Consider the following 26,737-nt stretch of genomic DNA (forward strand, 5'->3'; position numbering starts at 1 on the left):
CATAAATGTTACTTATAAATCCATTTGCTTTTCTAAGTATTTCTCACATACATTCTTCAAAGCAAACACCTGATCCACACATCCTCTACCACTTCTGAAACCACGCTGCTCTTCCCCAATCTGTTGTTCTGTACATGCCTTCATTCTCTCAGTCAATACCCTCCCATCTAATTTCCCAGGAATACTCAACAATCTTATACCTCTGTAATTTGAGCACTCATCTTTATCCCCTTTGCCTTTGTACAATGGCACTGTGGCTGCATTTCGCCAATCCTCAGGCACCTCGTCATGAGTCATACATACATTGAATATCCTTACCAACCAGTCAACAATACAGTAACCCCCTTTTTAATAAATTCCACTGCAATATCATCCAAACCCGCTGCCCTGTTGCCTTTTATCTTTCGCAAAGCTTTTATTAATTTTTCTCTTTTTACCAAATCATTCTTCCCTAACCTCTCACTTCGTACATCACCTTGTCCAAAACACCCTACATCTGCCACTCTATCATCAAACACATTCAACAAACCTTCAAAATACTCACTTCATCTCTTTCTCACATCACCACTACTTATTATCACCTCTCCATTAGCCCTCTTCACCGATGTTCCCATATGTTCTCTTGTCTTATGCACTTTATTTACCTCCTTCCAAAACACTTTTTTCTTCTCCCTAAAAATTAATGATACTCTTTCACCCCAACTCTCATTTGCCCGATTTTCCACCTCTTGCATCCCTTCGCTTGACCTCCTGCCTCTTTCTTTTATACATCTCACACTCATTTGCGCTATTTCTCTGCAAAACTCGTCCAAAAGCCTCTCTCTTCTCTTTCAATAATAATCTTACATCTTCATCCCACCACTCACTACCCTTTCTAATCTGCTCACCTCCCACGCTTCTCATGCCACAAGCATCTTTTGCGCAAGCCATCACTGCTTCCCTAAATACATCCTATTCTTCCCCCATTCCCCTTACGTCCTTTGTTCTCATCTTTTTCCATTCTACCTCTGTCTCTCCTGGTACTTCCTCACACAAATCTCCTTCTCACCACTCTCTTCACCCCAACATTCTCTCTTTTTTTCTAAAAACCTTACAAATCTTCACCTTCGCCTCCACAAGAAATGATTAGACATCCCTCCAGTTGCACCTCCCAGCAATCTAAAATCCAAAAGTCTCTCTTTTGCGCGCCTATCAGTTAACACGTAATCCAATAACGCTCTCTGGCCATCTCTCCTACTTCATACGTGTACTTACGTATATCTCTCTTTTTCAACAAGGTATTCCCAATCACGTGTCCTTTTTCAGCACACAAATCTACAAGCTCTTCACCATTTCCATTTACAACACTGAACACCCCATGTACACCAATTATTTCCTCAACTGCCACATTACTCACCTTTGTATTCATATCACCCATCACTATAACCCAGTCTCGTCCATCAAAACTACTGACACACTCACTCAGCTGCTCCCAAAACACTTGCCTCTCATGATCTTTCTTCTCATGCCCAGGTGCATATGCACCAATAATCACCCATCTCTCTCCATCCACTTTCAGGTTTACACATATCAATCTAGAGTTAACCTTCTTACAGTCTATCACATACTCCCACCATGGGTAAAATGACGCACGATAAGTTCCTAAGTGCACTATCGTGTAATAATCACATTATCAGGGGAGACACAATAGAGACATATAACGCGCTGTTGATATACAACGATGCGACTTGCTAGGACGCCATTTGGTAGACATGCGATTATCGAAAACAATCCCATGTTTACCTACTTGTCCACACAATAAGTTTATGATACGCTAGTTGTCTGTCGTGGACAATCGCATGTTTACCAAATGGCGTTCTAGATACTTCTCTTCGTTGTATATTAACTGACCAATATATTTCTCTCTTCTGTCTCCCCTCATGTGATTATTACACGAAAGTGCACTTGGGAACTTATTGTGTTTCATTTTCCCCTCAGAATCATAGGAATATACTTGATCACGCGGAAAATTGTTATCCCTTCCAATGAATATATATATATATATATATATATATATATATATATATATATATATATATATATATATATATATATATATATATATATATATATATATATATATATATATATATATATATATATATATATATATATATATACATATATATATATATATATATATATATATATATATATATATATATATATATATATATATATATATATAAAATCCCTGGGGATAGGGAAGAAAGAATTCTTCCTACGTGTTCCCTGCGTGTCGTAGAAGGCGACTAAAAGGGGAGGGAGCGGGGGGCTGCAAATCTTCCCTGCTCATCATTTTTTTTTTCAATTTTCCAAAAGAAGGAACAGAGAAGGGGGCCAGGTGAGGATATTCCCTCAAAGGTCCAGTCCTCTGTTCTTAACGCTACCTTGCTAACGCGGGAAATGGCGAATATTTTGAAAGAAAGAAAAAGATATATATATATATATATATATATATATATATATATATATATATATATATATATATATATATATATATATATATATATTTATTTCTATTTTTATTCATTTATTTTCCTTTGTCGCCGTCTCCCACGTTAGCGAGGTAGCGCAAGGAAACAGACGAAAGAATGGCCCAACCCACCCACATACACATGTATTTACATACACGTCCACACATGCAAATATACATACCTATACATCTCAATTGCACATATATGTATACACTCACAGACATATACATATATACACATGTACATAATTCATACTGTCTGCCTTTATTCATTCCCATCGCCACCTCGCCACACATGGAATAACAACCCCCTCCCCCCTCATGTGTGCGATATAGTGCTAGGAAAAGACAACATAGGCCCCATTCGTTCACACTCAGTCTCTAGCTGTCATGTAATAATGCAACGAAACCATGTGGATGTGTGGATCAGGTGTTTGCTTTGATGAATGTATGTGAGAAATACTTAGAAAAGCAAATGGATTTGTATGTAGCATTTATGGATCTGGAAAAGGCACATGATAGAGTTGATAGAGATGCTCTGTGGAAGGTATTAAGAATATAAGGTGTGGGAGGTAACTTGTTAGAAGCAGTGAAAAGTTTTTATCGAGGATGTAAGGCATGTGTACGTGTAGGAAGACAGGAAAGTGATTGGTTCTCAGTGAATGTAGGTTTGCGGCAGAGGCGTGTGATGTCTCCATGGTTGTTTAATTTGTTTATGGATGGGGTTGTTAGGGAGGTGAATGCAAGAGTTTAGGAAAGAGGGGCAAGTATGCAGTCTGTTGTGTATGAGAGAGCTTGGGAAGTGAGTCTGTTGTTGTTTGCTGATGATACAGCGCTGGTGGCTGATTCATGTGAGAAACTGCAGAAGGTGGTGACTGAGTTTGGTAAAGTGTGTGTAAGTAGAAAGTTAAGAGTAAATGTGAATAAGAGCAAGGTTATTAGGTACAGTAGGGTTGAGGGTCAAGTCAATTGAGAGGTAAGTTTGAATGGAGAAAAACTGGAGGAGGTAAAGTGTTTTAGATATCTGGGAGTGGATTTGGCAGCGGATGGAACCACGGAAGCGGAAGTTAATCATAGGGTGGGGTGGGGGCGAAAATTCTGGGAGCCTTGAAGAATGTTTGGAAGTCGAGGACATTATATCGGAAAGCAAAAATGTGTATGTTTGAAGGAATAGTGGTTCCAACAATGTTGTATGGTTGCGAGGCGTGGGCAATGGATAGAGTTGTGCGCAGGAGGATGGATGTGCTTGAAATGAGATGTTTGAGGACAATATGTGGTGTGAGGTGGTTTGATCGAGTAAGTAATGTAAGGGTAAGAGAGATGCGTGGAAATAAAAAGAGTGTGGTTGAGAGAGCAGAAGAGGGTGTTTTGAAATGGTTTGGTCACATGGAGAGAATGAGTGAGGAAAGATTGACCAAGAGGATACATGTGGGAGACTAAATTGGAGGTGGAAAGAAGGAGTGAAAAGATTTTGAGTGATTGGCGCCTGAACATGCAGGAGGGTGAGAGGCGCGCAAGGAATAGAGTGAATTGGAACGATATGTTATATCGGGGTCGACTTGCTGTCAATGGATTGAACCAGGTCATGTGAAGCGTCTGGGGTAAAACATGGTAATCCATTTGCTTTTGTAAGTATTTCTCACATACATTCTTTAAAGCAAACACCTGTTCAACGCATCCTCGACCACTTCTGAAAGCACACTGCTATTCCCCAATCTAATGCTCTGTACATACCTTCACTATCTCAATCAATACCCTCCCATATAATTTACCAGGAATACTCAACAAACGTATACCTCTGTAATTTGAGCACTCACTCTTATCCCCTTTGCCTTTGTACAATGGCACTATGCAAGCATTCCGCCAATCCTCAGGCACCTCACCATGAATCATACATACATTAAATAACCTTACCAACCAGTCAACAATACAGTCACCCCGTGTTTTAATAAATTCCACTGTAATACCATCCAAACCTGCTGCCTTGCCGGCTTTCATCTTCCGCAAAGCTTTTACTACCTCTTCTCTGTTTACCAAATCATTTTCCCTAACCCTCTCACTTTGCACAACACCTTGACTAAAACACCCTTTATCTGCTACTGTATCATCAAACACATTCAAAAAAACTTCAAAATACTCACTCCATCTCCTTCTCACATCACCACTACTTGTTATCACCTACCCATTAGCCCCCTTCACTGAAGTTCCCATTTGCTCCCTTGTCTCACGCACTTTATTTACCTCCCTCCAAAACATCTTTTTATTCTCCGTAAAATTTTAATGATACTCTCTCACCCCAACTCTCATTTGCCATCTTTTTCACCTCTTTCACCTTTCTCTTGACCTCCTTCCTCTTTCTTTCATATCTCTCCCACTCATTTGCATTTCTCCCTGAAAAATTCGTCCAAATGCCTCTCTCTTCTCTTTCACTAATAATCTTACTTCTTCATCCCACCACTCACTACTCTTTCTAATCAGCCCACCTCCCACACTTCTCATGCCACAAGCATCTTTTGCGCAAGCCATCACTGCTTCCCTAAATACATCCCATTCCTCCCGCACTCCCCTAACCTCCTTTGTTCTCACCTTTTTTCATTCTGTACTCAGTCTCTCTTGGTACTTCCTCACACAAGTCTCCTTCCCAAGCTCACTTACTCTCACCACTCTCTTCACCCCAACATTCTCTCTTCTTTTCTGAAAACCTCTACAAATTTTCACCTTCGCCTCCACAAGATAATGATCAGACATCCCTCCAGTTGGACCTCTCAGCACATTAACATCCAAAAGTCTCTCTTTCGCGCGCTTATCAATTAACACGGAATCCAATAACGCGCTCTAGTCATCTCTCCTACTTACTTATGTATACTTATGTATATCTCGCTTTTTAAACCAGGTATTCCCAATCACCAGTCCTTTTTCAGCACATAAATCTACAAGCTCTTCACCATTTCCATTTACAACACTGAACACCCCATGTATACCAATTATTCCCTCAACTGCCACATTACTCACCTTTTCATTCAAATCACCCATCACTATAATCCGGTCTTGTGCATCAAAACCACTAACACACTCATTCAGCTGCTCCGAAAACACTTGCCTCTCATGATCTTTCTTGTTATGTACAGGTGCATATGCACCAATAATCACCCATGTCTCTCAATCAACTTTCAGTTTTACCCATATCAATCTAGAATTTACTTTCTTACACTCTATCACATACTCCAACCACTCTTGTTTCAGGAGTAGTGCTACTCCTTTCCTTGCTCTTGTCCTCTCACTAGCCCCTGACTTTACTCCCAAGACATTCCCAAACCACTCTTCCCCTTTACCCTTGAGCTTTTTTTCACTCAGAGCCAAAACATCAAGGTTCCTTTCCTCAAACATACTACCTATCTCTCCTTTTTTCTCATCTTGGTTACATACACACACATTTAGACATCCCAATCTGAGCCTTCGAGGAGGATGAGCACTCCCAGCGTGACTCCTTCTTCTGTTTCCCCTTTTAGAAAGTTGAAATACAAGGAGGGGAAGGTTTCTAGGCCCCCGCTCCCGTCCCCTTTAGTCGCCTTCTACGAAACGTGAGGAATGCGTGGGAAGTATTCTTTCTCCCCTATCCCCAGGGATATATATATATATATATATATATATATATATATATATATATATATATATATATATCTTTTCTTTCTTTCGTACTATTCGCCATTTCCCACGTCAGCGAGGTAGCGTTGAGAACAGAGGAATGGGCCTTTGAGGGAACATCCTCACCTGGCCCACTTCTCTGTTCCTTCTTTTGGAAAATTGAAAAAAACGAGAGGGGAGGATTTCCAGCCACCCGCTCCCTCCCCTTTTAGTCGCCTTCTACGACACGCAGGGAATACGTGGGAAGTATTCTTTCTCCCCTAACCCCGGGGATGATATATATATATATATATATATATATATATATATATATATATATATATATATATATATATATATATATATATATATATATATATATATATATACATATATATATATATATATATATACATACATATATATATTGGGAGGTGAGTTTGAATGGAGAAAAACTGGAGGAAGTGAAGTGTTTTAGATATTTGGGAGTGGATCTGGCAGCGGATGGAACCATGGAAGCGGAAGTGGATCATAGGGTGGGGGAGGGGGCGAAAATTCTGGGGGCCTTGAAGAATGTGTGGAAGTCGAGAACATTATCTCGGAAAGCAAAAATGGGTATGTTTGAAGGAATAGTGGTTCCAACAATGTTGTATGGTTGCGAGGCGTGGGCTATGGATAGAGTTGTGCGCAGGAGGATGGATGTGCTGGAAATGAGATGTTTGAGGACAATGTGTGGTGTGAGGTTGTTTGATCGAGTGAGTAACGTAAGGGTAAGAGAGATGTGTGGAAATAAAAAGAGCGTGGTTGAGAGAGCAGAAGAGGGTGTTTTGAAGTGGTTTGGGCACATGGAGAGAATGAGTGAGGAAAGATTGACCAAGAGGATATATGTGTCGGAGGTGGAGGGAACGAGGAGAAGAGGGAGACCAAATTGGAGGTGGAAAGATGGAGTGAAAAAGATTTTGTGTGATCGGGGCCTGAACATGCAGGAGGGTGAAAGGAGGGCAAGGAATAGAGTGAATTAGAGCGATGTGGTATACCGGGGTTGACGTGCTGTCAGTGGATTGAATCAATGCTTGTGAAGCGTCTGGGGTAAACCATGGAAAGCTGTGTAGGTATGTATATTTGCGTGTGTGGACGTATGTATATACATGTGTATGGGGGGGGGGGTAGGGCCATTTCTTTCGTCTGTTTCCTTGCGCTACCTCGCAAACGCGGGAGACAGCGACAAAGTATAATAAAAAAAGAAATAACATATATATATATATATATATATATATATATATATATATATATATATATATATATATATATATATATATATATATATGTGTGTGTGTGTGTGTGTGTGCGTAACAGACCACAGTAAATGATACTTGATCTCAAGATCGAAGGTAACGCAAATTCCAGCGTATTACAGTCTTCAGAAACTCATACAAGTGATCACCATGAAGAATGCTGTGATAAGCCTAGTGTCTGCAACACCCGATCTATAATACGCTACTCATGTGGAGTCCTTATCACTAGAATGAACGTTATTTTCCACAGGATTATGATGGTATACTTAGCGGCCTCATATTGGGAATAAATTTGGGTAAGGGGAAGATTGCATGGCATACCTACTAGACATAAACTCTTTCCCACTGAAGATGGCGCTGTGTTTTTTTTTTTTACATTATTGTAAATTTATTACCAAGTTGGGGTATCAAACTTAACGTACGGTTGCCCAAATATTGCTAGAACGCACAGAGGGTAGAATGGAGAGAGAGAGAGAGAGAGAGAGAGAGAGAGAGAGAGAGAGAGAGAGAGAGAGAGAGAGAGAGAGAGAGAGAGAGTCTTCATATGCATGTGCTTATGTGCTTTTTCTCTGTGTGTGTGTGTGTGTGTGTGTGTGTGTGTGTGTGTGTGTGTGTGTGTGTGTGTGTGTGCTTATGTGTGTAATATATGAATATGTATAAATATGTGTATGTGTGTGTGTTTGGGTTGGTAGGTGAATTACTGCATGATAACCCGTTTGATTCAGACGATGCATATCTTAACCTAACTCTTTAATCAATCAGTTATTCAAGTTTATGTCGTTTTTATTATCATTTTCTTTATTCAATTTGTCCCATTTTTCCACTTGATCCTACAAGAAATGGAAAACAAAGCATTAAACCTGTACATAATGCAGACATCAAATATATAGAGGGCGATGTACAGTTGCCTTGGAAAGATAACTGGAAAGTCTAGCCCTGCCTTGGAAATAGAACTAGGAAGCCAATCCTTACTGTGGAAATAGAACTGGAAAGCCTAGTCCTGCTGCGGAAATAGAACTGGAAATTCTAGCCCTGCTATGGAAATAGAACTGGAAAGTCTAGCCCTGCTGTGGAAATAAAACTGGAAATTCTAGCCCTGCTGTTGAAATAGAACTCGAAAGCCTAGCACTGCCGTGGAAATAGAACTGGAAAGCCTAGCCCTGCTGTGGAAATATAACTGGAAGGTCTAGACCTGCCGTGGAAATAGAACTGAAAAGCCTATCCCTGCTGTTGAAATAGAACTCGAAAGCCTAGCCCTGCTGTGGAAATAGAACTGGAAAGTCTAGTCCTGCTGCAGAAATAGAATGGGAAAGCCTATCCCTGTTGTGCAAATAGAATTGGAAAGCCTAGCCCTGCCGTGGAAATAAAACTGGAAAGTCTAGCCCTGCTGTGGAAATAGAACTGGAAAACCTAGCCCTGCTGTGGAAATAGAACTAAAAAGCCCATCCCTGCTGTTGAAATAGAACTGGAAAGCCTAGCCCAGCTGTGGAAATAGAACTGGAAAGTCTAGCCCTGCTGTGGATATAAAACTAGAAAGCCTAACCCTGACGTGGAAATAGAACTGGAAAGTCTAGACTTGCATCTTCTTTCCAGTCTTCGTAACAATGACGGGTCGATGCAAGTTGGTCGTCAACAACCTAACAATTGAATGTCTTCGAATACTAAATGAATTTCATATATCCTTGTCATGAAATTTGTCAGGTTAAAAACTTACATGATGTTTATAGTCATACATAGACTGTCTTGTGATTTTAAGCCGTGTACACGTTTTCCATGTGCTGCATTCATAAAAAAAGAAGTAGTTCTTAACTTCGTTGTTTCACTATCTTACCATAGCTCTGGCAATAACCGTCTGCTACGGATTAACACACGTTTCCTCTGCTACCTTAAATGTTTTACACGGGGAACACATGTTCAAGAGCACAGAAAACGGTCATTCCTGCCACAACTAAACCAAAATAGTGGAACAGCGAAGTAAAAAACTGGTTCTTTGCTAAAAAGAGGAGCACACATGAAACACACGGACAGAACCACCTTCATGATGCATTGTACAACGTAATTCTTTTCGTGGAAAAAGTGACAGTCTAATACGTCAAAGTAAACGTCAATATGAAGCGTTTATTGCAGGAAATAGCAAGAGATTCGAAGAAATTCATATACCTATGTCAGAAGCGAGCGAATCATTACCAAGACAATTGGTTCATTAATCATGGAAAACTTTGAAGTAGATCGAGATGATTATAAGACAAATAGATAGTATGATAATATTGATGATAAATTATTTCATTATTAGTGTCGTTATTACTATTATTATCATTATTATTATTATTATTATCATTATTATTATTATTATTATTATTATTATCATTATTATTATTATTATCATTATTATTATTATTATTATTATTATTATTATTATTATTATTATTATTATTATTATTATTATTATTATCATTATCATTATTATCATTATCTTTATCATTATTATTATGATCATTAATATAATTATTACTACCATTATTGCTATTTTCATTGTAGTTGTTGTTGTAATAGTATCTGTATGATTGTTATCATTGCTTTTATCATAGTAGCAGTAGTAGCAGTAGTTGTATTATTAATGCTATTACCATTCTTCAAAACCCATGGTAATAAGGCATTATTAATTGCATGAGAGACCCGGAGCCTCACTCAAGCAACACAATCAGTTGTGAGTGGAGGACCTGCTGGCTTGCCATTGTCAAGCGGAGGATGACCCAAGTTCCAACAAGTCCTCCCAATATAACTCCCACAGCTCCCTGGTCACAATAAGTTAGCTCTAATTTTAAGTTCTGATGAGTTTCTTTCATTCCAAGTCGAGCAGGTTGCTAAAGATTTACTCATTAGTGAGGTGGGTGGAGTGCGTAGTGAGGTGGGTGGTGTGAGGGGCCCGGTCTACAGGGAATTTAAGGCTGTGGATGCATACGGTTGGGAGATCTGCCTCGTCATCAACAGGGACATGTTCGAAAGATTGTGTGGATTTATTTCAACAGGTCTTCCCGGAGTAATGTTCAGCATCCGTTAATCTTCTCTAATTGGCTAATCACTCATTGTCTTATCCCTTGAGACAGCTAAATGCATTGCAAGTAATTAGATATGAGGGAAAAGCATGAATGGAGGGGGATGTGTGGTAGATAAGGTTGAGGGATATTACGAAGTGGCATTGCGTGTTTCTCTTGTGAGGGAGACATGCTGTGGCTAAGAGAATTGGAGAACTAATGTTCAACACATGGTTACATTAAAGGTGGAAACATTATCTTCTCAAGCTTGTCGACGGCGACTCTGGCAAGACTACGCTGTATGTGTGTGTGTGTGTGTGTGTGTGTGTGTGTGTGTGTGTGTGTGTGTGTGTGTGTGTGTGTGTGGCTGATGCGATCCGTCACAGACAGAGGGGTTGTAGGGTCAGATCTGATCGCTATGGAGTAGCTGCCACCTATGAAAACGACCACAAAGACGTTATGGCCAAGTCAAGATACAACAGAGGAGTCGTGTGGCCTCGTCTGAACACGAGCAGTGAGAGCTGAGGGTCACGCCTGAACCCCTGGAGCTGATGGCTATATATCAGCATGATCACTATCACTAGGGAGGAGGGGCTGTGGTCACGCATGAAAACATTGTATATATTGTGGCCACGCCTGAACATACGTGTCTATTGAGGCCACTCCTGAACATAAGTATCTGTTGTAGCCACGCCTGAATATGCGTATGTATTGTGGCCACGCCAGAGCATGCATATGTATTTTGACCACGCTTGAACATAAGTATGTTATGTGGCTACGCATGAACATTAATGTTTCTTGTGGCCACCCTTGAACCTAAGTGTATGTTGCAGCCATGTCTGAATATAAGTGTGTTATGGTCATGTATGAACATAAGTGTGTGTTATAGCCACTCCTAAACATATGTACTGTAGTCACTCCTGAACACACTCAGATATTGTAGCCACGCCTGAACATAAGTGTGGCCACATCTCAAGATCTGTGTATGCTATAGCCACGTCTGAATAAGTGTGCATTGTGCCGTGTCTGAACATGAGTGTGTGTTGTGACCACGTCTAAACATAAGTATGTGTTCTACCCACGTCTGAACATAAGTGTATGTTGTGTCTACATGTGAACACAAGTGTGCATTGTGGCAAATCCTGAAAATAAGTTTGTACTGTGGCCAAGCCTGAACGTAAATGTGTGTTGTGGCCAAGAAAAGTGGTGTGTGTGTGTGTTGTGACCACGTATGAACATCATTGTATGTTGTGGCCACGCATGAATGTGAGCTTCAAAAAGTGTGTGAGCTGGTGAAGCTGAAATCAAATGTTAACAAGAGTTCGGAAGGCATTCGAAAAAAAGGCAGATATGCTTTAATTAGTGAGACGCTTGAAAGCTCTTCGAATTACGAGCACGTAAGGAACAGTGTTTTGTTTCGTTTCACAGCGATGCAGGAATAGCTGCTGAGGTATTAGAGAGGATGTGGTACCGTAAATAAGTTGCTGGCGCTCTGAAGAAGGATGAAATACGAGTTCGCAAGTATAGGAAAGTTCGGCGAAATGTATATTTCATTCTGCCACCTCTAGTGTTTGGCAGTAAAACCTGAGCTCTCATCAACAGTGGGAAAGGGGAAGCTCTTGGGTGTATAGAAAGATCTTCTAAAACTGGGATACGAAGAAAGACGCGAGGACAAGAGAAGAAACGAAATTCGTCAGAGTGAAGTGTGGGGGATAGAAGGAAAGGCCAGACGAAAGATATGAAGGGAGCAATGCTGAGACCGCAGTGCGGACGTTGAGAAGACATGGGACGGAGGAAAGAACAACAAGAGACAGACGGAACGATGACCACAGATAGACAGATGGACGAAGAGACATGGGCAACAGGACGATAAGAGGGAGAGGGTGGGGGCGGATGGACTACAACTGACAGGCAAAACAACAGCAAAAGACAGACTAAAGAGAAACGCACGGTAGGGAAGACACCAGACGGGGGTAGATACGACGACAGATGGACATAGAGAGAGCAAGTGATAGACGTAGAGATAACAGACGGACGTAGAGAAGACAAGAAAAGGACCCGGGAACAACTGCAGACCTACACAGAAATGACAACAGACACACCGCGGCACTAGACCAGACCTATAAAAGACCTGCACCATCATCATAACAGTACATCATATTCATATCCTATCACACACACACACACACACACACACACACACACACACACACACACACACACAGAAAAAGGAAATAAAATTGGTACTTCTGAGTGAGATCCCCTTTTGTTCAACTGTGTCAGCCAGGAGCTACGTCGGCTCTGTTATTGGCATATGTCACACGCTTTGAGAATCATCCAGCGCTCTTACCGGCCCAGCCCCACAGCAGTCTGGCATCCCTCCAGCCAATGAATTATATAAAACTAGCAGGAAGGGAAGGCCTGAGGTATTATATGGTGACAGATCTGATACAGAATCACCCTACGCCTCACTCGAGGCTTTGAAACCTCTGTCCTTCGAATGTTGTCGTATTTCATCGAACCACTTCAAGATATCTCGACAACAGTCTAGCGTCAGTAATGGATAACCACTTCGCATTTCATTTTCTTTAATGGAAGAAAAAAGAAAGTTATTCATTTTCATAGTGTCGATATTCTAAAAAAAAGAAAGCTCGATGGCTTCAGGGCCTGTTACCGATTGAATAGAATACCAACACAGGAGGAAACAAAACAAGCATTTCAAAAATGGTCAAGATTCATCGGGTTAATTGCAAAGTAATTCCGAGCGAGCAAGATTATAGAAAGGACAGCTTCTGTAAATACTCCTGCCATCATTTAGAATATTACCGGTCAGTTTCCACTCATGGTTAATCGGATAAAATAAAGATAAGTATATTGTTAGCTCTCACGTTTCACCAGCGATGACTTGAAGCTACTAGATTAAACTACCGTGGGATTCAAGATTCACTCGCAGTGAACAAAGGAAGTAAGGAGAAACAAACTTCGTAATTCAAAGAGGAAAAAGCAAAGTTAATCAGTCACATACACCACAGCACTCGGTACTCACTCACATCTACGAAAACAAGCATCGAGTACCTCAAGGTTCACTCACTCAAGTTTTAGCCCTATCATGAATAATTCACAATCATAGTACTCAAATTTCTCTCTTAGTAAGTCAGAGAAACAAATATCACAGCTCTCGTTTAATGTATAATGAATCATTGAAACAAACACCACAACTCTCATGTTTCACTTAACGTAAAATCATGCATATAGACGTAGACACAAGCATGTCTCACTCACAACAAATCATTAAACCTGATATCACAACACCCAGTTCTTATACACAGCTAATCATAGAAACTAGCAATACAACGATTGTTTCATTCATGATCAGCTCACAATAAAACAAATGGCTTGGAAAAACAAGACTCACTCAGTATCATAAAACATAAACATGGGTCAAGTTTTACTGCCAATGATATCATAGAAACAAACTTCACATTACTCTGGCTTTACTCATAATAAATCATCCAAACAAACACTATAACACTCTAGTTTATATCGACATTAGAACCATAGAAATAAGCACCATATCACTCAAGTTTCACTCATGTCAGGAACATAGAAACAAACACCACAACACTCAAGATCCACTTACAATGTAATCCTAAAAAAAACGCCTCAGCGCTCAAGTTTCAGTTACAATAGAATTATAGAAAACACCGTAGCACTCAAGTTTCGATCACAATAGAAACAAACACCACAGCACTCAAGTTTCGATCACATTAGAACCATCGAAAGACACAACACTCAACTTTCAGTCACAATTGAATCACAAACAAACACCATATCACTCTAGTCTGACTCACGTCAGAACCATAGAAATAAACACCACAGCACTCAAGTTTCGTTCACATTAGAACCATCGAAAGACACAACACTCAACTTTCAGTCACAATTGAATCAGAACCAAACACCATATCACTCCAGTCTGACTCACGTCATAGAAACAACCACCACAGCACTCAGGTTACACTCAGAGTGGCGTCGTGGACAGCCCCTCGTAACTTTAGGCTGTTGTCCTTATAAAATACAAGAATACCAGGCCAGTGAACTTTTCTGAGGAAACAGGCAGTTAGGAAGGGGGAGGTGGAGAGGGCAAAGGGTGGGGAATGGAGGAGAGGGGAGCAAGCGAGAGAATGGGATGAGAGGAGTGAAGAAAGCCGAGGAGCTAAAGGAAGGAAAGAAAAAAAGAATATGAGATAGGAGAGCAATGTGTGCTAGGGGTGGAGGATGGGATACGATCAGAGAGAGAGAGAGAGAGAGAGAGAGAGAGAGAGAGAGAGAGAGAGAGAGAGAGAGAGAGAGAGAGAGAGGACGAATCTACGAGATTTGGTAGTGGCAGGGCCTCCGCGTAGCGCTCGCCGCACACCTTGCTTCATGAGTGAGACTATTCCCCTCCGCTGTTGCATGACTCAGCTGGGACTGACGTCATCCATGTTTTCTTTTGCATGTCATTATGGTTCTGCATGTTTCTTATTCCTCCTGTTGTGTATGTGAATGCCTTACCATACAATATAGAGAATATGATCACAGGTCAGCTGCTCAAGATTCCTTCCAAGGAATTCGTTCATTTAGTGCCTGGCATATTTTTTGGTGTGTTCCATGGTAGTCTTGCAGGCTTAACTGTGTCTCCTCCCTAGTGTGAGGCTTTCACGATCAAAATCTTTTCCTTCACACATTCAATTTGTTGCCACGTGTAAATTATCATATATCCTTCCATTTTTTTCTCGACTATGGCGTTTCATTTCTTTCAGACTTTTCATGTTAGTTTATATGTTCCATCCCCTCGATTTCGCTCGTGAAGTGCTTCTGAATTCTCTCTAATCTTTTATTTTTATTTCAGTTTCCATTTGTTTCGTTAGTGATCGTACGATACAGCAGTATTCAATTTTGCTTTTTATGTAAACGTTTGAAATTTTCCACAACAGATTTCCGTTCCTTGCTGTGGCAGTTCTCAGTATGGTACCACGAGTTACTCGGCTGGATGCGTGTTATCTTCTCAATGTGTTCTCTGAAATCTAGTTTCTCATCTCACACCCAAGTCTTCTATATTTGCATCAGAGAGAGAGAGAGAGAGAGAGAGAGAGAGAGAGAGAGAGAGAGAGAGAGAGAGAGAGAGAGAGAGAGAGAGAGAGAGGGGGGGGGGGGCATTCGGTCGTACATAAGGTGACCTTGCATTTTGTTACATTGCTCTTGTAAATTACTAAAAGAAAAAGTTTCTCCCCAGTTAAAGCTTTGCTGAGTAGAGCGAAAGGTGGTGTGAGTGGCAAGGAGAGAGAGAGAGAGAGAGAGAGAGAGAGAGAGAGAGAGAGAGAGAGAGAGAGAGAGAGAGAGAGAGAGAGAGAGAGAGAGAGAGGAAAGAGATATATGTCACTCTGGTGGAGGTGCTGGGTCCTGGCCAGGAAGGCATCAGACCAACCTCGCTGGGCGTCGCTAACGAGGATGTGGTCGGCTGGAGTGAGCCAGGGAGGGAGGCTGGACTGACGAGATGAGGGATGGGGAAGAGGAGGTCTGGAGGGAGAGAGAGGGAGCGAGAAACAGATGGAGAGGTGGAGAGAGAGAGAGAGAGAGAGAGAGAGAGAGAGAGAGAGAGAGAGAGAGAGAGAGAGAGAGAGAGAGAGAGAGAGGCACGAAGAGGTAGACAGAGAGGACCAACAAACAAAGAGATAGATAGAGAAGCAGGTAATTGAATGCCGAAAGATAAACATGGAGAAAAAGTAAGAAGGAGTGAAAAAGAGGAAAAATGTCTGACACATTAACATCCCATTCAGACAGACGGGATATTAGATAAGGAAGGAAGTGAAGGGTCAACAGAGTCATCCCTGTACCAAGCAGCGGGCTTTCTGCCTAACACAGGCAAGGGTGTGGAAGTGGGCCTGGCGTTGGAGGTGTCGGTGTAGCTAGGTAATTCCAATTAGCTTCTCTGAGCCCATTACCCGAGCCATAACCCATCAGGCAAGGTTGGGGCCAGGGGTTCTCGGTATACGTCAGCAGCTGATGAACCCAGACACTCAGAGTACCTACCACCACCAAGACTATGGTACTTACCTTTGATGATATCAATAACAGAAAAAAATAAAAAAAAAGAACTGGAGATTCCACTGACCACTGTCAACCAGTACATTAATACAAAATGATATCCTTTTTTGGTTTTCAAATCACAACAAAGCCATGGCTACCATTAACGAAGCCCAAAGCTTTCCTTTGCCTGTCATTAACCACAAACGAAGTGGATGATCCTCCTTTGTGCCACAATTAACCACAATTGTACCACTGCAATCTTACTTCCTCTTGTACTAACCAGTAGCTTACCATAATGTGGTTGTTGTCTCTTACCAACTGCCAAAAGATTTGGTACTTCTGTTAGCTAGCTGATTCAAGAACCAAACCTGGTCATCACCGTCGGTTAGCACTACAGACCCATTGCAGTCTTGATCAACTATTAGTGATTAGACTCTAGCAGACCATGTGAGTCCTGTTATCTCTTAGAAACAAACCAAAACAATCCTACAGACTACCACAGACTACTGATGATATCAACAATCGATACACCAGAGACTCTGTTGATATCATACCACGGCATTCTTGTTAGCTGTCACAAACAACGGCTACTTACTGACGACGGTGAGGTTAAAGATGACTGTGGTAGAGGGTGAGAGTCGGTAGTCAACCCTGCACGTGTACATGCCCTGGTCGCGGGCGTGTGCAGGCTCCAGCACTAGGGTGGGCGGCTCTGACTTAGGCATGAAGTGCGCTCGCCCTCCCAATGTACCCTCATCCGCCCACGGCACTCCTGAAGTGAACTCACTCTCTCGCGCGTCGTAACTGTCGAAGAAAAAAGACGATTTAACCAGTCACTCTGGTGAAGACGACAGGCAGATTGGAGGGCAGACTGGAAAATCAGAAACTTAGATTAGAGTACGAGAGCTCTGACTGGGGACACTGACTAATTAAGCGATGATAAGACTGGAATCATGGAGATTCGAGTACTTCGTACAATAAACCTATTCCCTTCAGTCAGTAGGCTTAAGTGAGGACCTTTTAGTAAAAATAACACAGCTTTAGGTCAGACTTTTATAATGAAAATTCCCATGAAATTAACTTAACAATAAGCCAGTGCACCTCTAATTACTCTCGAAATTGCACACATTTATGTTAAAACTGCATCCAAGAGAATGCGTATGAAAAAGCCATGGATAAAGGTAATATGACAATAGAACCTAATGAAGACGCTTTTGATTAAATGGCACTAATTAAAAAGTATTAACCAATGATATCGTGACACCACAGGGGCCTGTATGGTGACATTGTTACCACAGTGAGGTTAACAATGAATAATACAATTATTTCATATACTAAAATTGAGGTTGATAGTATCAATATATCAGACTGATGTTTTTGTTTAATACATGTTCTGCTCTTGTGTCATCTAGCGTTTCCAGCATTGCATTCAGGTAAGTCAGCAAGGTATTCTGTTTTTCTTTCGACATGGAATACGATTCCAATAAGCAGTCTATTTCACATCTGAGGCAGACGTATCAAAAGAAGCAGATTGTCTCCCAGCGCAACGATAACTGTTGAATCAGTGCAGGGTAGCAGAAAGAGAGAGAGAGAGAGAGAGAGAGAGAGAGAGAGAGAGAGAGAGAGAGAGAGAGAGAGAGAGAGAGAGAGAGAGAGAGAGAGAGAGAGAGAGAGAGAGAGAGAGGCCGTCAGACCCTTAGAGAGATCTTTTTCGGAGATCTTATGATTCCTTGTGACTTCTCTGTAACTGAGGCAAGGAAAAATGAAAATGGGGACTGTGGCAACTGGGAGGCCCCGAGTGGAAAACTGGAGCCTAGATTGAACCTGACTCTCGAACAAAAGAATCTGAGGCTTAACTGAAGAACCGAGGCATGGACTGCAGAGAGGAATCCTTAATTGAGAACTGGAGAATTGATGCCTGGACGGGAGAGTTGAAGCCCACAATAGGGATCTGTCGTCTCGTCTCGACACATCGAAGACTTCAAAACTGGAGCTTCCAATTAGAAAACTGGAGGCGAAACAGACAACTGTTCCTTCCCCTATGTAGAAAATGAAACTTTCAAGGGATCCCAGACTGAAGCTTTGTTCATCTATAAGTTGATTTCACACACTGATGGAGAACTATACTGATCCTGCACTTGGTAGCCATGCAGGATACGAAATTAATTGTATATTCTCTACGCATCCGAAAACCGGACCTCACGATGCCAAAATTTTTACACGGAATAAACTTTTATTTCATTTGAACGTAGAATAACAAAGAAGTAATCTGCTGACCGTGGATTATCAGCTAGTGCATTGCGTCATCACATATCCCAGAGCTTTGACAGACAAAGCCGACTTTTGCAGTATATATAGTATTGTTTTGTCTCTTTCCCTATGCCCTACGACACACTTCAGAACAGAGTTGCACCATCTAACTATGACGTATGTGCCAAGAATCAATGTGAGCTGCGCGGACAAGGTCAACAACATGCCTCGGAAAGGGCTTACTGCCTGGAACTAACTGAATAGAATTAACGTCAACAGACAGAGAAGGTTCTACCCTTACATGCGTGGCGAGAGATGAGGGAGAAGACGAGGAATAGGAGATGTGGCTGGTATGAAATATGTAATGTGTTAAGGAAAAGTAACATATAGTCTTGATCTGAAGGGGAACATTTGAATGAAATGAAGGAAGGGGTGAGGAATTTACAGCTAGGCAGGTCTGGAAGAAATATGATGTCTCAGGATGTGCGAAGTGTGACGAGGGAAGAGAAAGTATTGTAGTTAATGAAAGTGAAGGCAGCTTGAAGCTGGAGCGTTAAAAGATGAGTGTATACACAGCGGGGAGGTGTAGTGTGTGCAGAACTGATGGACGAAAATGTTCTATGTAATACTGAGTGGGATGTGGCGTGAGGAAGACGAATAGAACATGTTGAAGAAAGGGCTGGAGGTAATTGTGCGGCAGATGGAACGTTCACCAGAGGCAGGTACGGTGCGGGCTTCTATCCCCTTTGCGCCGAAGGGAGAGGTTTGCCAGGCTTTCATCATCAAGGACCTACCAGGTCAACCATGGGTGATGAGACCTGCAGTAAATCAAGTACGATACCACGTGACAGATGGCTCGAAATTTAACGATTTTGCTGTAACGCCTGAGATCGTTGCTGCTTCCCCTCACAGGGTAAGCTGTGGGAACCCTTGTAAAAGTGTAGATATTCAAATAAGAAAAGGCAATCTAAGAAGTGGAAGGGGATGCAAGCGGGAACTGGTAAAGTAAGTATGTCAAGACCTAAGCAGATGACAAAGATGGACGATGGCGAAACAGTTGGTAAGATGATACACATGCACGAGTTGAAGACGAAGTTCTGTAGAGACGCAAGGCGTGAACAGGAGAGACTAATGTGGGATTTGAAGGCTACAACCAAAGCTGGGATGGCAGACCCGGTCATAATAAGGACATGAAGTGATTTAGAGACACACGTAGGAAGACAAGCGGCCAGCCCGCAGAACAATGACACAAACTGGCTTTTGTCCGGCCAGGAAATTCAATTATTAGTTCGCTCGCGTCCTCCATACCTTCCCTGTTGTTCTCACGGCACTGAATTGACCACCACCGCTCGACCCCGGCCATTGGGTTCCTGCTCTGGCGCCTGTACTGCAGGCGTGGTAGTTCTGTTTTTTTTTTTTTTCTCTTTTTAACTTATATTGAGAGACGGGAGTTTTACATCGATTCAAGGAACTTAACTCTATAGTTCTCTTGCTATTTACTGTAGAAGTTGATACAATTCTGAACCGCTAAAAGCATGGTTTCCGCATGATCAAATGATTCGTTTCTCTTGATAAATGCAGGATTTACACTCAGTATGCTTTGTTTTACTCATGCGTTATACTTACTATATCTATAAGCTAGGGTTAACCAGGACTGTTGTAAACTAGGATCAGTCACATGAGTTCCTAGCCTGTATGACAGGCTGAGTGAGAACTCAGTTAGATTGGATTGCCTGCATTAAAGGCGGCATCTATGATTGGCTGAAGAGAGAGAGAGAGAGAGAGAGAGAGAGAGAGAGAGAGAGAGAGAGAGAGAGAGAGAGAGAGAGAGAGAGAGAGAGAGAGAGAGAGAGAGAGAGAGAGAGAGAGAGAGAGAGAGAGAGAGAGAGAGAGAGAGAGAGAGAGAGAGAGAGAGAGAGAAACTGGTTTGCCTGAAGAAAAAGCTGGATTCTGTGAAATATTTCCTAGCTCTTTTGGTCTTCTTTTAACCAAACTTTCTTGATGGTTTGGCAATGAGGCACCAGCAATGACTGCTAGGATCTCTTCCACTCCTACCCTTCTTCCTTCTCTCTACATATCCCAAAATTATCTTGCTCATCGCACTACCCTGGAATTCTCCCTTCAAAAAATCCACCCTAAATCCTTCATCTCTTAAAACTTGTCCCTTTATATAGTAGATAAGAATGATATAGCTTTACCACCAACCACTTCGATCTTGTCCCTAACTGAAATTTGTCTCTACAGTGTCTACTGTGGAGAAGGCTACCATTTCCACCCATTTCATTTGTGTCTATATATCATTCCATCATCACAAATATTGATTGTCTCATCCGAGCGTTCATTGCCTTGGTGTAATTACCTGCTAATTTATGTGTGCTTGGAAATAGGAACTCTTGCTTTTAACCCGAATTATTTTTGTATACACATTTACACCAATCTTGATATAAAGTATGTGTTCCAAGAGAATCTACTGATATATCACCTGGCCCCCTTCTCTGTTCCTTCTTTTGGAAAATTAAAAAAAATAATGAGAGGGGAGGATTTCCAGCCCCCCGCTCCCTCCCCTTTTAGTCGCCTTCTACGACATGCAGGGAATACTTGGGAAGTATTCTTTCTCCCCTATATATATATATATATATATATATATATATATATATATATATATATATATATATATATATATATATATATATATATATATATATATATATATATATATATATATATATATATATATATATATATATATATATATATATATATATATATATATATATATACATATATATATGTATGGATGTTAATGTGCTGAGAGGTGCAACTGGAGGGATGTCTGATCATTATCTTGTGGAGGCTAAGGTGAAGATTTGATTGGGTTTTCAGAAAAGAAGAGTGAATGTTGGGGTGAAGAGGGTGGTGAGAGTAAGTGAGCTTGGGAAGGAGACTTGTGTGAGGAAGTACCAGGAGAGACTGAGTACAGAATGGAAAAAGGTGAGAACAATGGAAGTAAGGGGAGTGGGGGAGGAATGGGATGTATTTAGGGAATCAGTAATGAATTGCGCAAAAGATGCTTGTGGCATGAGAAGAGTGGGAGGTGGGTTGATTAGAAAGGGTAGTGAGTGGTGGGATGAAGAAGTAAGGTTATTAGTGAAAGAGAAGAGAGAGGCATTTGGACGATTTTTGCAAGGAAATAATGCAGCTGAGTGGGAGATGTATAAAAGAAAGAGACAGGAGATCAAGAGAAAGGTGCAAGAGGTGAAAAAGAGGGCAAATGAGAGTTGGGGTGAGAAAGTATCATTAAATTTTAGGGTGAATAAAAAGATGTTCTGGAAGGAAGTAAATAAAGTGCGTAAGACAAGGGAGCAAATGGGAACTTCAGTGAAGGGCGCAAATGGGGAGGTGATAACAAGTAGTGGGGATGTGAGAAGGAGATGGAGTGAGTATTTTGAAGGTTTGTTGAATGTGTTTGATGATAGAGTGGCAGATATAGGGTGTATTGGTCGAGGTGGTGTGCAAAGTGAGAGGGTTAGGGAAAATGATTTGGTAAACAGAGAAGAGGTAGTAAAAGCTTTGCGGAAGATGAAAACCGGCAAGGCAGCAGGTTTGGATGGTATTGCAGTGGAATTTATTAAAAAAGGGGGTGACTGTATTATTGACTGGTTGGTAAGGTTATTTAATGTATGTATGACTCATGGTGAGGTGCCTGAGGATTGGCGGAATGCGTGCATAGTGCCATTGTACAAAGGCAAAGGGGATAAGAGTGAGTGCTCAAATTACAGAGGTATAAGTTTGTTGAGTATTCCTGGTAAATTATATGGGAGGGTATTGATTGAGAGGGTGAAGGCATGTACAGAGCATCAGATTGGGGAAGAGCAGTGTGGTTTCAGAAGTGGTAGAGGATGTGTGTGTGGATCAGGTGTTTGCTTTGAAGAATGTATGTGAGAAATACTTAGAAAAGCAAATGGATTTGTATGTAGCATTTATGGATCTGGAGAAGGCATATGATAGAGTTGATAGAGATGCTCTGTGGAAGGTATTAAGAATATATGGTGTGGTAGGCAAGTTGTTAGAAGCAGTGAAAAGTTTTTATCGAGGATGTATGGCATGTGTAGGTGTAGGAAGAGAGGATGTATGGCATGTGTACGTGTAGGAAGAGAGGAAAGTGATTGGTTCTCAGTGAATGTAGGTTTGCGGCAGGGGTGTGTGATGTCTCCATGGTTGTTTAATTTGTTTATGGATGGGGTTGTTAGGGAGGTGAATGCAAGAGTTTTGGAAAGAGGGGCAAGTATGAAGTCTGTTGGGGATGAGAGAGCTTGGGAAGTGAGTCAGTTGTTGTTCGCTGATGATACAGCGCTGGTGGCAGATTCATGTGAGAAACTGCAGAAGCTGGTGACTGAGTTTGGTAAAGTGTGTGAAAGAAGAAAGTTAAGAGTAAATGTGAATAAGAGCAAGGTTATTAGGTACAGTAGGGTTGAGGGTCAAGTCAATTGGAGGTAGGGTTTGAATGGAGAAAAACTGGAGGAAGTAAAGTGTTTTAGATATCTGGGAGTGGATCTGGCAGCGGATGGAACCATGAAAGCGGAAGTGGATCATAGGGTGGGGGAGGGGGCGAAAATTCTGGGAGCCTTGAAGAATGTGTGGAAGTCGAGAACATTATCTCGGAAAGCAAAAATGGGTATGTTTGAAGGAATAGTGGTTCCAACAATGTTGTATGGTTGCGAGGCGTGTGCTATGGATAGAGTTGTGCGCAGGAGGATGGATGTGCTGGAAATGAGATGTTTGAGGACAAAATGTGGTGTGAGGTGGTTTGATCGAGTAAGTAACGTAAGGGTAAGAGAGATGTGTGGAAATAAAAAGAGCGTGGTTGAGAGAGCAGAAGAGGGTGTTTTGAAATGGTTTGGGCACATGGAGAGAATGAGTGAGGAAAGATTGACCAAGAGGATATATGTGTCGGAGGTGGAGGGAACGAGAAGTGGGAGACCAAATTGGAGGTGGAAAGATGGAGTGAAAAAGATTTTGTGTGATCTGGGCCTGAACATGCAGGAGGGTGAAAGGAGGGCAAGGAATAGAGTGAATTGGATCGACGTGGTATACCGGGGTTGACGTGCTGTCAGTGGATTGAATCAGGGCATGTGAAGCGTCTGTGGTAAACCATGGAGAGCTGTGTAGGTATGTATATTTGCGTGTGTGGACGTATGTATATACATGTGTATGGGGGTGGGTTGGGCCATTTCTTTCGTCTGTTTCATTGCGCTACCTCGCAAACGCGGGAGATAGCGACAAAGCAAAAAAAAAAAAAAAAAAAATATATATATATATATATATATATATATATATATATATATATATATATATATATATATATATATATATATATATATATATATATATATATATATATATATATATATATTTAGCCGCAAAAAAGTGTCAGTCACTTTTATGTAAAAAGAGTCCAGCGATGTAAACGTCCCCAGAGCTGTCCCAAATTACGTCACTTATCCCAAAGTACCGAGTGTCTCTAGTGGCGTTCAGTGTACTAGTGCCACACTCAAGTGTTTTATGGGTCGCAGTCAAGACTTAATTACGCCGGTATAGATGCTATACTGTTCTAAATGAGAAGATGAATTTGTTTCTCTTATGGACCCGTTTCGTTCATCTCTCTCTCTCTCTCTCTCTCTCTCTGTCTCTCTCTCTCTCTCTCTCTCTCTCTCTCTCTCTCTCTCTCTCTCTCTCTCTCTCTCTCATGTCATTTGTTATGTTGCACTCTAGCACTGCTTCCTGGTATAGCTTCCTCGTAGCTGCTCTTTCATTTTGTTCCTCTTCCTTTGTTAACTGATTTTTTTAATCTTTCTCATTCATTCACAGCTTAGACGTAAAAACGCTAATCTTCATATCAGCAGGCCGAGAGAAGTCACATGACTAGACGTCATCATCCACACGTACAATTATACACCGTATTCATATGTACACTGTATTCTTACGTACACTCAGCCGCTGGTAGGTAGATACCGGTTACGTGTGTACTGTCGTTTTGAGAAGAAGTCGATATAGAGGGAAGGCTTATGTTAACACTGCGCTCACCCCTACTGTTCCCAGGCCCCCACACCGACCCCCACTCCTCCTTCTACCTTTGCCACGTCTCCCTCATTCTCCTCCTCCTCCTCCTTCTCCTCCTCCCGCATGTTTTCAGACTTTCCATACTTCCACTATGCGGCCCTTTACTTCTTCACGCCTCCACTACCTTCCACAAGCCTCTACTACATCCTCCACGCCTCCACTACCTCCTGAACGCCTCTTCTACCTCCCCAACACCTATACTTCCTTCCCTGCGCCTATATTACCTCTCCCACGCCTTCACTATCTCCTCCACGCCTCCACTAACTCCCCCAAGCTTCTACTTACTACTCCACGCCTCCACTACTTCCCCACGTCTCTGCTACCTAATGCACGCCTCTTCTACCTACCCCTCCTCTACTACCTTCCCCACGCCTCTACTACATCCTCCACGCCTCCAATACCTCCCCCACGCCTCAACTGCTTGCCCCACGCCCCCATTACCCTCCCCACGCCTCCACTTCCTCCAACAAGCCTCTACTACCTCCTCCACGCCTCCACTACTTCCCCCACGCCTCTTCTACCTCCTCCATGCCTTTACTACCATCCCCACGCCTCTACTACCTTCCCCACGCCTGTACTGCAGTCCCCACGCCTCTCTACTTCACCTGCTTCTCCCTTTACCTTTACTCCTTGTCTACCTCCCGCACCTCACCGTCACCTTCCTCGACGCCTCCACTACCTGTCTCATGCCTCTATAATCTCCTGACACCTCCAATACCTCTCCCGACGCTTTCACTACTTCCCTCACGCCTCCACAACCACCCAACACCTCCACTGCCTTCCCATGCGCCTTTACTACCTCCTCCGAAGCCTTCCCTACCTCCCTCACGCCTCCACAACCATCCGACACCTCTACTGCTTTCCCACACTCCCCCTACACACTTCTGTGCCATCGAATACATTATAAATGTTCTTATGGATCCCTCGATAGCAGTCAGAGGCTGGGGGACCGCCTGGGACCAGCGCTCTGCAAGGTCTTCTCCTTACAAGACTTGCGATGGTCGCAACTTCTCGTCAAGCCCTGCTTCCCAAAGTTACGTGTGTCTGGCGCATTTATCTCATGACATACGTCAGTTACCTTCTAGATCACTTCCCTTGCTCACCCTTAACTCTCATGAGCATAAATCGCACAGCGTTCTTGGTGATGTCTCGATTGTCAATAAAATTCTATATTGTAAAACTTTCACACTCGTGTGGTTATAAATAAATGGCAAGTTTGTCTGGCAATGGAGATTAACTAAGTTTAAAAATCTTTTTCTAATTCTGTAAATCAATATCTACTCGGAAATAGTGGTCGGTCATTTCTTTATTTACACACACACACACACACACATACACATGTGCTGTGCCTCGTCCAGCCTTCGATGGGGTAAGACTTGAGTCAGCGGTGCTCTCGAGCCACATACAAGGTAGCATGTTGACTTGAACTGTGTCCCTCCCCAAACCCCCTTAGTTTGATACATGGATTACGCCTGACTGTTCCAACCGTCTTCACACATGTGTCGACCTCCAATGAATTCAATTATGAAAAAAATAATCAGATACGTTCACTAGTGAACTAGTAAACCTGTAATTCACAGCGTGAGAGTGTCAATAGAGGCGTAGGTCGGAGCTGCGGTAGCCTAGGAGTAAGCAACATGGCCATGGCCGAACGACCAAGCCGACCGCAGCGACTCATTTTCCGCGAGGGTCAGAAGGGTGATAGCGTGACTGACGCCCAACACCACAATCACCTTGTATCAACCAGTGTTGGATACACCTACCACTGTGAATGTCACATCCCAAAACAACTGTGCAGCTAAGCAAGCAGATATCTTAGTATTCCCATAGTT

The 26,737-nt window shown here is 42.0% G+C and overlaps 1 protein-coding gene across 1 annotated transcript in view; it reads right to left on the reverse strand.

Annotated features, from left to right (window-relative positions):
• The window catches only part of LOC139759504 (nephrin-like), a 574,502-nt gene that overhangs the window by 266,752 nt on the left and 281,013 nt on the right, over positions 1-26,737 (reverse strand). Inside the window, exon 3 of the mRNA XM_071681702.1 lies at positions 17,131-17,339. Within this exon, the coding sequence (XP_071537803.1) occupies positions 17,131-17,339 (209 nt within the window). The remainder of the gene's footprint in view (positions 1-17,130; positions 17,340-26,737) is intronic.

This window comes from Panulirus ornatus, chromosome 3 (assembly GCF_036320965.1).
Source record: "Panulirus ornatus isolate Po-2019 chromosome 3, ASM3632096v1, whole genome shotgun sequence".
In the NCBI taxonomy this organism is placed as follows: Eukaryota; Metazoa; Arthropoda; class Malacostraca; order Decapoda; family Palinuridae; genus Panulirus; species Panulirus ornatus.